Here is a 16,487-nt window from a genome sequence, read left to right as displayed (position 1 = left end):
AATAAAATTTATTTTTTCCACTCATATTGATATTTAAATAATTTAAATCTAAATTCTGAACATTTTCTAAATTTTCATTGTATATCAGTTTTCTCTTAACAGATATTGCAAGCAAAGTAATTTAAGTAAAAAAGAGGAACATTTCTGAAATCAGAAGACAGAAATTTGCTTCATGCAGTCATCTTTAACAGTAAAAGCTTAACTAACCCGCATACTTGGAAATTGGCGAATATTCGGACAGTCGAGCATAACTTGAAAGAGCAGGGGGTAGACTGTAGCCGCTCTTTAGATTTTTCCGCTAAATAAATGCTTTTGACATTTCAATGTGTGCATCATATAAAAATAAACCAACGGAACTAAAAAATATTCTGCTTAGCAGGCACAGTAAAACTCTTTTAAGTGTTCATAAACAAATCTCGGACTGAACAACAAATTAATTATCTCTGTAAAATATCGCAAACGTTATTGTGCAATACGTGCGCCGTAATTCTTCCCTACGTGATATTACCCAATCGGAATCAACAACTGCCAGTATTGGGAGAATAAAGAACTAAATAACTGGGGTGTTTTTCATTCTAATTTTCAACAGACGGCGTTAAATTTCCGGAATAGAATCATTCTTCGCTTGGGTTGGTAGACCACAGAACTTTTAGTCCTATTCAATCCAGATTGGAAAGTAACAAAAAAAAAAAAAGTCTGTTGCTTGTTTTGCAGCGAACTGTAACAGTTTCAATATTCAAGATTTTGCGGAGAAAGGGGAGACCTCCCAACCTTCGTGCTGTATAATATATTGGCCAAAAAAAAATTAAATTATTTTGACTATTCGATTACTTTCCCTTTATTTAAGCCATTCCGAATATTATTCCTTAGAAAGCTAATCAGTGTTAAAACACAACCATTTTTGGAACTTTACTATACTTCAGCAGTTACTGCAACTATGTTATTATAAACATTCATACATATGCTCATAATATAAGCATAACGATCATAATAAACACGAATATGAACTGACCAAGCAGAACGAGAATGCAAATTTTTAAGATCTTGATAGAAATTCAAATGTGCGTAGTATTTGGGTGGGAGGAAAAGAATGCCGAATGTAGCGGAATTTTCTACTGCTTTCGCAATTCTTTGACCAATAGAACGACGGGCACCTGTCTGTACTCTTCGTGCACACCAAAGGTTATGTTAATGCAGAGAAAGGGGGAAAAGCTATTTCCGGGAGTATGACCCTCACCACCGGTGGTGACGGTATGACTCACCATCTGACATTCCATATTAGGAAGAAAAGTTGTTTATTTAGTTTCGGGTTTGGTACGGGGGAAAAATAGCGCGTTTATTTAAAAAAAAAAGCACTAAAAGCAAAAAATAAGCACTAAAAACAAAAAAAGGGGGGGCTTTAAAGAAAAATTAAGCACCTATAAGGGCCTTTATATTTTATTTTCAAATATAAGGACTTATGAGGACTGCTACGAACCCTGTTAAAGGTTGAAGGTTATTTCCAAATATACTTAATCACTATTTTTCAAGAAATATGTAGCTGTGAAAAAATGGTAAAGAGAAAAATAATATTCTCAGTTGTTCTGAGAAAGTATAGAATATTTTATACTGTGATGTTTTACTCTGCTTACAAATTATATCTTCTTTATAAAAATCCAAGTTAAATCAGTTTGATTTTTTTAAGTGTAGCTATTCACTAAGTAAATTTAAATAAATAAATAAAAACTAAGCTATGCTAATTGTCAAGTATAATGCCAGAATAATAATAGTATTGTATAATGTACTTTTATGTGCAGAATAAAAACTAATCTTTTAGGATTACATATATCTATTCATTCTTCAGAAATCAAACAAATAACTGTATTCAATTGATATTTGCATACAATAGTTTACTTTGTAAGGGTATCCAAATATGTTAAACATCTTATTTGAAAATGAACTTTGTTACAAGATCAGTACAAATAATGACCTTTTGCATAGAATTAATAACATTTTTTACTTATAATGACTTTAAAAATTCTTTACTTTATAATAATTTCAAAAGCAGAAAATAAAATGTAACTGCATATTTTGCATAATAATAATAAAATAATTAAAATACACTTTTTTATAATTTTTAAATTGAGAAAATGAATTAATAAATGAGATAAAACATAGTTTTATAATCGATTATTACAAGAATTATATAAAAATAATTTAGACATTCCTCACATTCATGGACAACATATACAGTTTTAACAAAATTAAAATTTGTAATCTTATATTAATTAAGTATTCATAAATTATTTAAATTATGAACTAATTGTATTTAGATGTAGTATGCATAATGATACATAAAACATTTTAACATAGTTAGTTACATATGCTATGTTTAATGAAATATAGAAATTAAATTCATTCATTAAATCTGAATGTCTCTATATAAAAATAAATTGAAAAAATTTGAAAGTTATGCAACAGCGTCTATATGTAAGAGTTACTAAGTTTTGATGCAATATAGTTTGTTTGCAAGGTTATATAAGTTTAAATATATGTGCAGTGCAGCACTTTCTGTTTGCTTGTTTGAAACCAAGGTAAAATAAACACACAAAACCTAATGCATGATTACACTACAAACAACATAGTAGCAAAATACATAATAATTATAGAATTTTTTAATTAAATTTATTAATAATATACAATTAATATAAAATAACCATGTGATAGTTTAAAATAATAGATGGCAAACAATAGTTAAGAAGCTTTCGTATTAACAAATGTTACTTAAATATTTAATATGATTAATGCTCATTTAATAAATTATGATGTATAAAGATGACAAGTTACATTTATAGTTAATGATTTAAAAATTACAGAAAATATCAATATTTATGATTTGCACTATGTCTTGTTTTCTGTCTATGGAAATAATAGTTTTTTTGCTACTATACTAAATAAAACATACAACATTGCAGATACAGACAGAAGTGCATTAAATTAAACTTTTCATAGCCTTTATTAAAGTTATTATTAATTAATGATTATAATATTAAATTATTCACCCCTATCTGTCTTTTGATGATAGACATCATGGTATGATATCTGATTTCGATAGTGACAATATTCCACAATATAGTGATATTCTACAGTCATATAATAACATTCTATATAAGATTTGTTGCTATTTTCTAAAGTACAATATCTAAATGTCAAGTATTCTCAAAACTACATTAAAAAAAAAAAAAAAAAAAAAAACAGAAAGCTTTCAGATTTTACATTACACACAAAGGGACCTTTTTTTAACCTTTTGTGTGTTAACTTTATTTATTAAGTGTTCTTTGCTCTTAAACCATAAAATTCAATTCAACAGCAATATCACAAAATAATTTGAAAATGAGCATATCTTTAGAATTTCTGATACACAGTTTCACGCGTTGGAGACAAAAAAGTCCCCCCCCCCCCGTTTTGCCATTGCTCGCTTTGAAATCGTTGAGTTTGTTAATAAAAAATTCGTTAAAGTTTTAAAAATATGAAATCAGCAATAAAACAAATTCCAAATACCAAATTAGGGCTTCCAAATGCCTATATTCAGTGGAAGAATACATTATTCAAAATTTGATGACTCTAAGTACCCTTGTTTTATCACAATGTGAGAAACATACATACATTTATGCAGATTCTTCATTATTTAATTTCTTTAAATGTAACACAGGGCAATAAAATTTGGCGGCAACAATTTGAAAAATGAACCGACATTTAGAGTGTTCAATGCAAAATGCCAAAACGAAATTATAGCTTTTTGGGCTAATATATATGTAATGATTTCAAATGCGTAGATGAAAGCAGTGGAACTCTCAACAGCTTACGATACTGTATATATGACCGAGAAGACCGTAGTGGCTTAAAGGTGGCAGAGTGGAAAGCATGATGACGTAATTTAGCACAACATATCTTGAAAAATCACAATCTTTATTTTTTCTATGCATATCAAATAATCCTTTTTCAGACAAGATATTTCTTAATAATATTTGAATAGAATAACTCCCATTTTGAAGTACGACGTCATTTTAAGCAAGTAAGCGGCAGCAGCATTAATGAAAAGCGTCTTGCCAGCAGGATAGCTATGCGAAAAAAGGGCAAAGTATCATAGAACTTCAGAGGAAGAAGGGTGGGAGTCGGAAAAGTTTCAGTTCACAGTTCTGGTTTACAATTAATTTTATTGGACAATAGGCATCTGCATTAAAACGTTACATAAGATATAAAAGTCTGGAACATGTGAGAAGACATGAATTTAGGGGCAGATTACCAAATTTAGAATGTTAATTTTGAGATCATCAATTATTTTTTTGAAACAGCTATCATATTTTGTTATATCTTACACATATATATATATAAGAACAAAAGAATAAAATAAAATAAAAGAAATAAAAGACCTAACACACACAAAAGAATTTTATTAAAAAACATTTACCAATACCAAAACATCTCAAAAACAACATTATTATCAATTGATGCTAAATTTGAGAAGCTCAGTTAATTTTTTATAAATAAATAATATCTATGTTGTTAAATATTGAAAAACTACATTAGTCTTTTACAAACAAATACCATCACCCCCCTCCTTATTTTTGTCCAAAGACTTAATTTTTATCAGACAGTTATGTTAATATTTTAAGAAAGTACTTTTTCAATTTTACAGAAGATAGATATTTAGTTAAGGAGTGGTGTGAACCCGGCTCTTCGGCGGCGAAGTGAGTTCGTGTGCAAAAATCAGCCAAGAAAGTGTTAGCATCAGTTTTTTGGGATGTGAAAGGAATTTTGTTTATAGATTACCTTCAAACTGGGAAAACAATTAATTCGGATTATTATTGTAACCTTTTGAATCAATTAGACGAAAAAATTCGTGAAAGAAGACCCGGATTACAGAAGAAGAAAATCATTTTCCACCAAGATAATGCACCTGCGCACATAGCTCAAAAAACCATTGCTAAAATAACTGAATTGAAGTACGAATTGTTGCAACATCCAGCCTATTCGCCAGATTTAGCTCCCTCCGACTTCTGGCTCTTCCCACACCTAAAACAATATCTCCAAGGAAAACGATTTTCTTCAAAGAGGTAATAGCTGCTGTGGAGGGATATTTTGCAGAGCTGCCGAAAAACCACTACAGTCACGGGATCCATAAATTAGAAGACCATTGGAATAAGTGTATTGAAGTTGAGGGAAACTACGTTGAAAAATAAAGTCATTTTTACGAATAAAAATTGGTTTCTTCTTTTCCGTTCCGTGAACTTATTGAACAACCTGGTATACTTAACATAGATATTTTGTTTTCCACTGTTTCATATTTTATTTTTTCCCATAGTTACTTTGCATTTCTTTCATAGGCATACTTTATAGCTTCTGGAGCTGTCATAGATTAAGACATTAGATTTAGTGATGAGTCAGTACTACCGAACCGGGTATTTTGTAATGGGTACTGAAAATCGGTACATTCAAGTACCTGTTACTTCAATACCAAAATCGGTACTTTTCAGTATTTGTTACTCTGTAGCGAAATGGGTACTTTTCGGTATTCGTTACTTCTGTACCGAAACGGGTACTTTTTGGTATTCGTTACTTCTGTATCGAAACGGGCACTTTTCGGTATTCGTTACTTTTGTACCGAAACGGATACTTTTCGGTATTCGTTACTTCTGTACCGAAACGGGTGCTTTTCGGTATTCGTTACTTTGTAACGAAAATATGCGCCTCTTCTCGGTATTCGTTACTGGAGGATTGATGAGGGTTCAGCTCACTTCGGTTTTGGTACGAGGACAGTAGTATCTGGTTGTATTTGCGAAATGGTGATATGCGCTCCTTGTGTCCATGAATGGTCTGCTCCTCAGACACTTCCGTAGTTGACATGTTTTCTGACATTCAAAATCTTACTCCGTACAGATAAAATCAAACACGTGGTGACGGGGCAGAGTTCCTTCAGTGCGCAAAATCGTTAGCTGCGTATTTTGGTACTCCAAATCGTTACTAGGGCACTTCGGTACTCCAAATTGTTACTAGGGTACTTTGGTACTCCAAATCGTTACTAGGGTACTTCGGTACTCCAAATCGTTACTACAGTACAGCAAACCGTTACTAGGGTACTACGGTACAGCAAATCGTTACTAGGGTACTACGGTACAGCAAATCATTACTCCAGTATTTCGTTACTTGAAATCGGTTTTCAGTACTTTTCAAAGTAACGGTTGAGTAACGGGTATTTGGTACCGGGTACTTGTCTGTACCCGTTACTCTCATACCGCGTACAAGAATGTACCGAAGTTGCCCATCACTAATTACATTTCTTGCTATTGTTTTATTACCATTTCAGATCTTCAATTGCTCATCTACTTCTCTGACACTTCATATATTAAGAATCCTAAGGTCATTTTCAATTCATTTTGCCCATATACAGTAATTCTCATCAGCTTTTTCTCTCTCAGCGTTACGGCCAGAAAATTCCGTATAGAAAGCTGCCTTCTATATTCATTATAAATGAAAATTTCTCCTAGCTTTTAGTGTATCTGATTTCGGTTTGGATGTATATTGAAAGATAATGAATCAAGGTACAAAATGAGAGAGTCATTTTTTAATTAAAATCAAGACAATACCACTTATTCACGACATTTTGAGGAACTTTGAAATTTTAGGGCTAAACCTGTAATGCTCAGAGGGTTAAACTTATCACATAAACCATATTTTTCTCCTTTTGTTATTCATATTCGCAAATCATTGTATAAATAAGATTTATCTGTCAAAAATTTCACTTCATGTTTGACTTTTCCTTCAGACATGAAAACTTCTATTTTTATTCTACATTTTCAGAACTATGGATAAGCAGTCATTCCGAGCAAAGGTTTTTTTTTTACTACACTTAACCAAATATATGTTTTTAAAAAATTTTGACCAAAACTCTCCAACTGCACAATGACAATGTGCATTCCCCCCATAGGGGGGGTCAATGCATTTGGTTTCATTATCTTTTATATCTTCCTAATAAATCTGATGCCACATGGTTATCATAAATTTTATCACCTCAAACTATCATGTGTGCAGTATTTGTGATAGATGACTTGCTTGTGATACTTATATTAAAAATAAATGGTGCAGACTTGGATAAAATCCTTCTCCCGAAGAAGAAAAAAATTTAATGGAAAGGAACAACTTCAGTCTTCAGGGGATGTACAAAAATTTAATAAATACAACAGCAGCCTTAACAGCGTGGTTGATTTAATTTCAATGTAATATTACAGGTATTCTGAGCTTTATGAAAATAGAATGTTGATCTGGAACTTTTTTATCATTTAAAATGGCATAGAGCAAAAAAGCAATTATGATTAATTTACACGAAAAAAACTTGAAGTATTGAAAGATGTTCAAAAATTTTATCAAATCATACCAGATAACATTTAAAATCTGAAGAAAAATGGTATGATAACTATACAATCCCCATAAATAGAATTTAAAATGCTCTTTGAAGTTTTCCATTACAATATTAAAAAAAAAAAAAAAAAAAAAAAAAAAAAACAGTAAGCATACTGGAATATTTAGGGATGGTGATAATGGTGTTTTAATTTGAGTTGCTGAATTCAGTAGAAAGAAATGCAAGAACTAGGATTTAGGAAAGATGTAATACAGATCATCCATTAATATTTTTATAGCTATCAGATTACTTTGTCTAATTGCTATGCTTTCCCGCTTCTGTGTTGAAAATCAAGTTTTATTTCTACACTGGCTAATGTGAAAAATTTGAAATAAGCTAGTATGCTTGATTGTTTGTTTAATCTACCATATTACTTCTACTGTGCAGTTCTTAGGCACCATAGTATCCTGACAGCATGCTGTTTTACGTACAAAATCATATTTTTTGCAATTATTGCATAAAACAAATAAATACTCGACAAGATTTAATTTTTTTTAAAGTAAACATTTTTTTGGGGGGAGGGGGAACTTAAAAAATTAAAGAAAAGTTATCTTTCTTGTTAAATCACTAATAGCAATGAAACAACATAACTTTTTTATCTAATGAACTTTTAAAATTTCTGCATGTCCATTTAAGATTATGCAAATTTTCATGCCTGATATTAATAAATTAATAATTTATGATACAAAAATATATTAAATATTATCTATCGTAATATGCTATTATCTTTGCTGATTTTTCCATTAATGATATAATCGTAAAATTCACAATTGCTAAAGCTTAAACTTTTTTTTAATTCTTATGAAGCAGAAATAAGCTATTAACATGTTGACCACCATGGGGGTCACCAGGGTCGGCATTCGACTTGCATACAGTACCAGGGGGCCACGGTGACCAGTGATAAAAATACATAATTAAAGTAAATATCAATATTGATAAATTTTTCAATAATATTATTGTTACTATAATGTTTTGAAGAATAATAAATCACAAAAATGGTCTGCAGCGTCTCAAGTGTCATCACTGACCCCCCACCACGAAAAATGCATTAAACACAATTATATAACTCACCTTATCTTCTGTACATAATATTTCTATAATATACATCGCACAATAAACAATTCGTGTTGGTGCCATGGGCAAACCACGTGCCACGTGTTGGTGCCATGGGCAAATATACGTGGCTATCAAACATGTTAAAATAAATAATTTCATTTTATACTATAATAACTTATTAGACTCTTTTATGTCCTTTGTACTCCATACTATTTACGTCCTACAGCTACCAACATTGAAATATGTGAGTTTTCATCTGCATGGTGGCACCACTCAAAATTGATTTAAATTCGCTTTATAATGCATGATTTCGTTTATTCAACAATTTATATTATGATTCTGACATATAATATATTAATTTAATATTCTAACTTTTATGTTCTTTGGCTAATTTCCTTACATTTTTACACTGAGAAAATTCTGAGTAAGGAAGGAAAGCTTCAGTTTATCAAAGTCCTTTTAAACATGGCAAGGAAGGAAAGCTTCAGTTTATCAAAGTCCTTTTAAACATGGCAACAATAAAATTAATAATTAATGTACAAACTATTGTGTAGATAAACTTAGTAATGTACCATATATTTGTAAGATACTTTTGCCCTTTTTACCATGTGCCTTCATGGTGTAATTGGAAGCACAACCAACTAGTAATCAGAAGGTCCAGAGTTCAAATCCCAGCGAGTATGCATATTTTTTAATGTTTTAATTTTTTAAGCTTTTTAATGAGAGACCCACTGCATATTTTTTAAGTCTCCTGCCTCTAAAAAAAAAAATTTTTTTTTTTTTTTTTTAATCGCTCTGTAGTAGTGCAAACTAAAGTGTGTTGGATGCTAATTCATCACCACCAAGATTTAGTGAATAGGTTCAAAACTTCCTTGCCCTTGCATTTTTGTGGTGAAATCAGAAGGTCTACATTTTGAATTCCGATGAAGACACTGCATATTTTTCATTCATCATTTCAAAATTTAATAAAAAAAATTATCCTGAAGGTAATTAGGAATGGGGGAATGAAATTTGCACAATTTAAGCTTCACTAATTTAATAATGAAAATTAAAATGTGCAGATTTTATTTGCACAGTTTAATTTTACTGCTAAAAAACACTTTTATTAGTAAAGGCTAAAAATTAAAAACTGGGAGTATTATACCTATGATATCCTATATATCTTCATAGTCCATATATATACTGATTTATCAGTACTTACGTATTAATGCAACCAGGCCAAAATTCGCATAAATCGCCAAATTTGGTGACTCTACTTATGGCAACCCTACGTGTTATGGGGCGTGTACTACCACAGCAATGTGTTTTCAGTGGAATTAGCCGAGAAAAGAAAGAGACTTTTTTGGTTACTGTACCTAACAGAAGCGCCGTTACCCTCATGGAAAAAATATGCGAAAATATCAAGGAAGGAAGCATCATTTATTCGGATTGCTGGAAAGGATACAATACAAGTGAGTTCGAAAATGCTGGATTTCTGCATGGAACTGTTAATCACAAATATAACTTTGTGGATCCCAACACGGGCGTTCACACAAAACATGTAGAGCGCATGTGGGGCTCAGCCAAATGGCGCGACAAAAAAAAGAGAGGCATCATCTTCACAAGCCCATCATCATCTTCACTCATACCTTATCGAATTTATACGGTGCCAAGCTCAAGCTGTTAATGGTGAAGACGGTTTTCAATCAGTGCTAAAAGCAATATCCAAAAGATTTCCGCCGAAAAAATAATTCTGCAACTTATTCAAATTTGAAACCGGAAGGGTTTAATTGCTATTTTATATTTTAAAACAAAATAATATAAAAAACTGTATTAAAAATTATCTGTAATTAATAAATGTACATTTTCTTTCTATTCATACTTTTTTTACTCAAACTTACAAATCGTGCCAACCTGGTTGCGATAATACGTAAGTACCGATTTATCTTTTTACCATAAGATAGTCATGAATTAATAATCTATAAAAGGATGTATACATTTATATTTTAATCCAAAAATAATATTCCAAAAGTCAAATTTCTATGTGAATATTTATGAATGCAAGTATACACATATACATTTATATACACACAAAAAAATAAAGTAAAAAATTATTAAAAATTCATTAAATTATTCACTAAATTCATTAAAGTATGTACAGGTTTTTTATAAATATTAAAAGCTGAAATAAGAAGAAATTTGTCAGCTTAAAAATTCTGAATAATCTGAAATTTCTTTCATACAGCCCCAAGACAAACCAAGATGAATTTTTACAGGCAGTTTTACAGAAAGCTTTGTAGTTTCTTCCATGGCATTTTTAATTATTTGTACAACTTTTTCTACGTCTTTTTTATTAACTTCATATATTAGCTCATCATGTAACTGTAGAACTAAGCAAGCTCCTACAAATGGTTTCCTGTCTATATTGCAAACTGAATCTGAAACAAAAGGGAAGAAGGGAACAATTATATAAAACAATTTAGAAAACAGTGCACAGATATTAAGATCAAAATAAAAAATGAACATATGTTTAACATTCCAAATAATAAACCTAAAAAACATGTTTGAGCAAAACTTTCTTAAAGAAATAGTTAAATAAACTATCACTAAATAATAACATAAGATTAAAAACACTTGCTCCTGATAACCATATTTTATTGATCATTCTACCAACAGTTATTTCTATGCTTTGCTACCATTGTACTGCTTATGATACCTTTTTAAATATTACAAAATCATCCATTTAAATACATGATAATTGAAAGAAATTGCAAATGAATTCCATAGAAAGAAACCAAATATACTTAAAAAAGTTGGTTGTAGACCTAAGGTTCAGTTTTTAGAAAGGAATTAAATAAAGACAGCTTTCAGATTAAGGCTACATTAAGCATATAACACCTTTAAGTAAAAAAATAAGGCAATATCTTTATAACCCCTCTATATGTTTTAAACAGCAGAATAACATATTTGACTAGTGGACATAATTTTATTCTTATCCCTGAAAAATGTTTTCTTCGTTGTGTAGGTTGGCATGCAGCAAAGATTATGTGGATCATTTACAAAACTTTGTAGAATTTGCAACTAACACATTGCCTTTTATATGCGTATCAAGTTTTCAACTATCTTCTACATTTCATTTTTTTCCTTCATATTCATTAAGATTATTCAGATTCCTTTCATGGACGTAAGATTGGATTTTGTGCAGTGAACACTCTTTTCAATAAAAATTTCTGATCTTTAGTACAGCTTTAGAAAATTTATAGCTGTGACGCACATTTTCGAATAAAAAATTAAGATATTGTTTGGAGATTTTAATTTAATTGAAGATGATTTTCCTTTATATATATGCACATAAATTAACTGCAATACAAAGCTTTACTATCCTTGCTCTCTTGTACCAGTTTAAATTAATTTCAAAAGTATAAGCATGTTGTGTAAATGTAAAAAAAAAAAAAAAACTGATAGTAAAACTTCTTAAGGTAACTTTTCTGCTTTAGATTTATAATATTATCAAATGCAGAATAATTTAATTCAACTATGATGGGGAAACTCTCTTAAAATCTTTTACTCTCTTAAAAACTCTCTTTCAACTGAAGTTTGAACAAAAATTTGAATCACTAGTTACACAGAACATATACTGAACTGAAAACAGTTGATGGTCCATAATTTTTTTAACAAAATGAATGTGTGCATGTGCGTGTTGCATATAATTAGTAAAGGATGATATAAAACATACAAAAGGTCTAAAATCTCATCATCCAGAAGTGGCAATTTATCTAACACGAAAGCACAAATTAAAAGCAATATCGAATAAAAGCTTGGTATTTCAAGTATTTTGGAGTATAACAATGTGCACAAATAAAAAGATTTCATTATCCATATGTTAATTTGTGCATTAGTTAGCTCTGATGATAAAAATAACTATGAAGCAAACATTAAAAACACAGAAATGGTAAGAATAAAAATTAAAATATCAATGTCAGAAACTGACCTTTTGTGCTTAGTGAATAGGGAGTTGATGCTCTAGCAAATACATTATGTAGATCATTTTCAATCTGAACCATCGCTGCTTTTATAATGTCCGCAGCTGAACCTTGAATTGTTGTATTAATAGCTTGACGTTCAGCATGGGCCCTTTCATTCTTTATTTTACTTCTTATCAAAGGCAAATAACGACGTCGATGATTCAGAGTTGTCACATAACCATTTTTTTGGCATTTCTCCACTATTATTTTTAAATAATTGGTAAGGCCTAAAATTAAATGAATCAGATTTAATGTTCAGCAAAAATCTTAATCTAAAATAGAAAAAATTATCATAGTAAAATATTTTACCAGGATATGAATTCTTGAAAGATTCTAAGAATATAAAAGCATAATCTTCTCCAGTTTTTAGTTGATGAGACAAAGCTTTCACACTCATCCCATATACCATACCATAGCAAATCTACATAAATATATACAGGACTATTTAGATTATCTGTGATATGTGAATTAAAAAATATTTATTTCACAGTGCATAAAAAATTCAAATTTTTGAGAATTTGTAGATAACATACTTTCAAAAGAAAAAATTAATTCCCCAAAAACGAGCTGAACAGAATACTAATAATATTATTTAAACTGTAATAAAATAATTCTTCCAACTTCCACATTACTTAACTTAGAATTATGCATATGTGCAGACAAAAAAGAAAAACTGATTTAGAGTTTTCAGTTTGAGAAGAATTTAATTATACATTGTCTAAAATTATCAACAGAATGATACTGAAAAAACACCAGTTTCAAGAATAAAGAAGCAAAAAAGGCACCAAAATTGAGGCATATCTTGAACTGAAATTGAAAATTGAAGTACATGAGTACCATTTTTTCAATGATATTACACAGAATAATAAGTTTCATCTACAGAATGAATGGAATAATAATCCAGAGTAAAACTGATTGCCATTTATTTAAAATTATTAAACAGATCAGTTCTAACAGTTCCTTCTCAATATGGAATTTGAGAATTAAGTTCTAATGCTGAATTTTACATCTAAATTTCAACAATAAACAACATTAGATTGAAGAAAAGCATGCCAGATGAGCATTTAAATTTGGCAAATATCTAATTTAATTCAATACAGTCGAAAGTCGTTAATCCGGACTCATCGGGACTTCGGTGATTCCGGATTATCGATTTTTCTGGATTATAGATAATCAGTTTAAATCTGGTAAGATGGCATGCAGAAATTATAAAATTAAAAATATGAAACCATAATTTATGAAATAAAGAACAATTATGATCTAAAGAGTATCAAAATTTACAAGGGAAAAAAAAAAAAAAAACTTGATATTTATTTGTTTACTTTATTAAACATTTCTTTCAATGTAAGTTGCTTCGTTTTATGTGATAATACTTTCTCTTTAATTCTATAAACAGACATAATTTCTTGTTCAATTACAAAGTTCCGCTGTTCAAGTCCTATAATTGCTGTGTCGAGAATACTGACGAATTTGTCAATCGAAATTTTTTCGGGCTCTAGTGTAAAATTGGGTGCCTCTTCAATTAGCGATAAATTTTTTAACAAATTTTGGCAATGAAACCTCATTTCTGGTTACCATGATAGTTTTAACTTTGTTTTAGCTTTCTGACTTCTTTTAAATGAAAACAGATTGATGTATACATGGACAAATTTAAAGCTGTGAGCAATGCCTAGTTTGTACTATTCTGGGATGTTTTTTTAAGTGAAAACAGATCGATGTGTACATGGACACAGAGTTTGTGCAATTCTTTGACTTTTTATTATGGTTTTGTGTAGTGGCCATTTTGAAATTGTGCCCTCCTGGCGCCAATCTTGGCATCAAAAAAGAATCGCCAAAAACAAGGGGCACCCAATTGTAAACCCTTTTTTCATTTTTAATAACCTTTGTGTCACTTTCTTCGCTATCGGAAGCAAATTGTAATGACGAGGAATTTGATTTTAATCATATCAGAGACGGAGTACATCAAGATGAAAACTACATTTGGTAAGAAATTATAAGCCAAATAAAATAAAAACATCTGCCCTGAAGATAAGGATAGTGCTCACAGATCAACTTCCAGTTCATTGCGCGCCGCGGCGTTCACTGGTAGTAACTAGTCAAAATTACTTATCCAATTATCACCAAATGAATTATTTTTTTTCATAATTACAATTGTATTGGCAGTTAAGAATATTTACCTTTTTAGCTTGCTGTCGCAAGTCCTCAGTAACAGATTTAGAGGGTATTTTTTTCCATTTAGCTGCAATTTGTTTAAATACATCTTCTCCAGAATTTAAAGATTCCAATAAATTTGCATCATTGGATAAATGAGCCAACACTCTGAGCTCAAGCTGAGAATAATCAGCAGATAAAAAAATATTCCCTGTAGAGAAAATAATACAGAAAATAGATCGATTTATTCATAAGCATGTTAACTGAGGGCAAAGTATACTAAAAATAAGCAATAGGTAATCAAGCCTGCCAAACTTCAAAACTAAATCTATAACTATTAAACTAAATACATAAAAATTGCAGATACTGTAAATTTAACAGCTTTAGAAAACTAAATGTAAATTTTAATTTTATATTTTCAATGTTAAATATGAGAATTTTAGAAGTGAAAGAAATATAATATTATAGTTCGTTGTTTTAGAATGGGAACTTTACAATCCTTTTCCTCAGTAAGCAGTGGTAATAACAGCAGTGGCAGATGGCTGAATGCCTTAATTGTTTCTTTCTCCATTTCATTTAGCTTGTTTCCCTTCACGAAAAGGAGACAAAAGAAGACTAACTTGAACTATAATCTCAAATAAGGTGAAGAAAACAAGTCCTGTGTGGTAATACATTACAATCAAAAATGAGAGAAGGTGAAAAGACTTTGAAGTGCCTATTTTGAAGTAACAGAATGTAGAATAGAAATAATTCTATAATCCATGCTTTCTGAAGGTGGGTGTCAAAGACTGAGCATGAAACCGATGTGTGTGTGCAAATTTATATGTAACTTACTGAGTACATGAATTTTAAACTGTTTGAAGGTGGTTAATTAACACAAGTTAAAAATATTATTATTAGAATGAAATAATAATGAAAACTTGAACAGACCTTTACTAGGAATAAAGAGATTTCTCAAGCTGATACTGTATTGTGCTATATCTTCAAGAGTGAATTGACCTTCATCTTCACATGCATCATCATCTAAATAATTAACTTCAGGTACTGCATCATTAACGCTAAAATTTTTTGGCACAAACTGAAGATTTGGGCTATGCATCTGAATTCTTCCTGTTGCAGTATATATAAAACATTTACTGTATAAACGATACATATTGAAATACTGATCATATTTATTTTCCCTCAATAATGGCATCAAAACCTAAAGAAAAACACGAAAACAGATAATTAGGATTTGATATTAAAAAGTAATACAGTACAAAGTCCATGATCAGGACTCATTTGGACTTTGGCGATTCCAGATTTGATTTTTTCAGATATCAGATCATCAGTTTAAATTTAGTGAGATAACATGTATAAAATAAAAATATGAATTAATGAAGCATTTATGATCATTTATGACATGGAAAACAAAACAAAAAGTGGAGAAAGAAAGAGCTCAATATTTGTTGGCTCTTGCTGAACATTTTTTTCAATGTAAGCAAGGCCGGATTTATGTATAAGCTACACAAGCTATAGCTTAGGCCTCCCCCCAAAATTAAAATATAGCATAAATAGTGTCAAAATATATTATAAGACTTATATCTCAAATAGCTTAGGGCCTTATCAAGTCTAAATCTGGCTCTAAATGTAAGTTGTTCGATTTGCTTCATTTTTTGTACTAATACTTTCTCTTTATCAATAGACATAATTTCTTGTTCAATTACTAAGTTTCATTGCTCAAGTTCTTTAATTGCAACATTCAGAATTCCCTCTAAATTGTCAATTGAAATTTTTTCATTTTCTAGAATCTCTCTGTCTCTTTCCTCACTAATGGTAGCACAAATGGTAGTAATTTT

At 30.2% G+C, this 16,487-nt stretch overlaps 1 protein-coding gene across 1 annotated transcript in view; it reads right to left on the bottom strand.

Moving 5' to 3' along the window:
* Positions 1-2,212: 2,212 nt before the first annotated feature.
* Positions 2,213-16,487, bottom strand: part of PolQ (DNA polymerase theta) — a 123,888-nt gene continuing 109,613 nt past the window's right edge. The window contains exons 22-26 of the mRNA XM_085810254.1: positions 15,580-15,850; positions 14,676-14,860; positions 12,808-12,919; positions 12,465-12,725; positions 2,213-10,911 (exon numbers count right to left, since the gene is read on the bottom strand). Of these exons, the coding sequence (XP_085666380.1) occupies positions 10,676-10,911; positions 12,465-12,725; positions 12,808-12,919; positions 14,676-14,860; positions 15,580-15,850 (1,065 nt within the window). The 3' untranslated portion in view covers positions 2,213-10,675. The remainder of the gene's footprint in view (positions 10,912-12,464; positions 12,726-12,807; positions 12,920-14,675; positions 14,861-15,579; positions 15,851-16,487) is intronic.

Source organism: Stegodyphus dumicola, chromosome 2 (assembly GCF_044657685.1).
Source record: "Stegodyphus dumicola isolate Sdum_Otavi_A_Nest chromosome 2, ASM4465768v1".
In the NCBI taxonomy this organism is placed as follows: domain Eukaryota; kingdom Metazoa; phylum Arthropoda; class Arachnida; order Araneae; family Eresidae; genus Stegodyphus; species Stegodyphus dumicola.
Note: the sequence above shows the minus strand (reverse complement) of the source record. Positions and strands in the feature narration are given on the sequence as shown.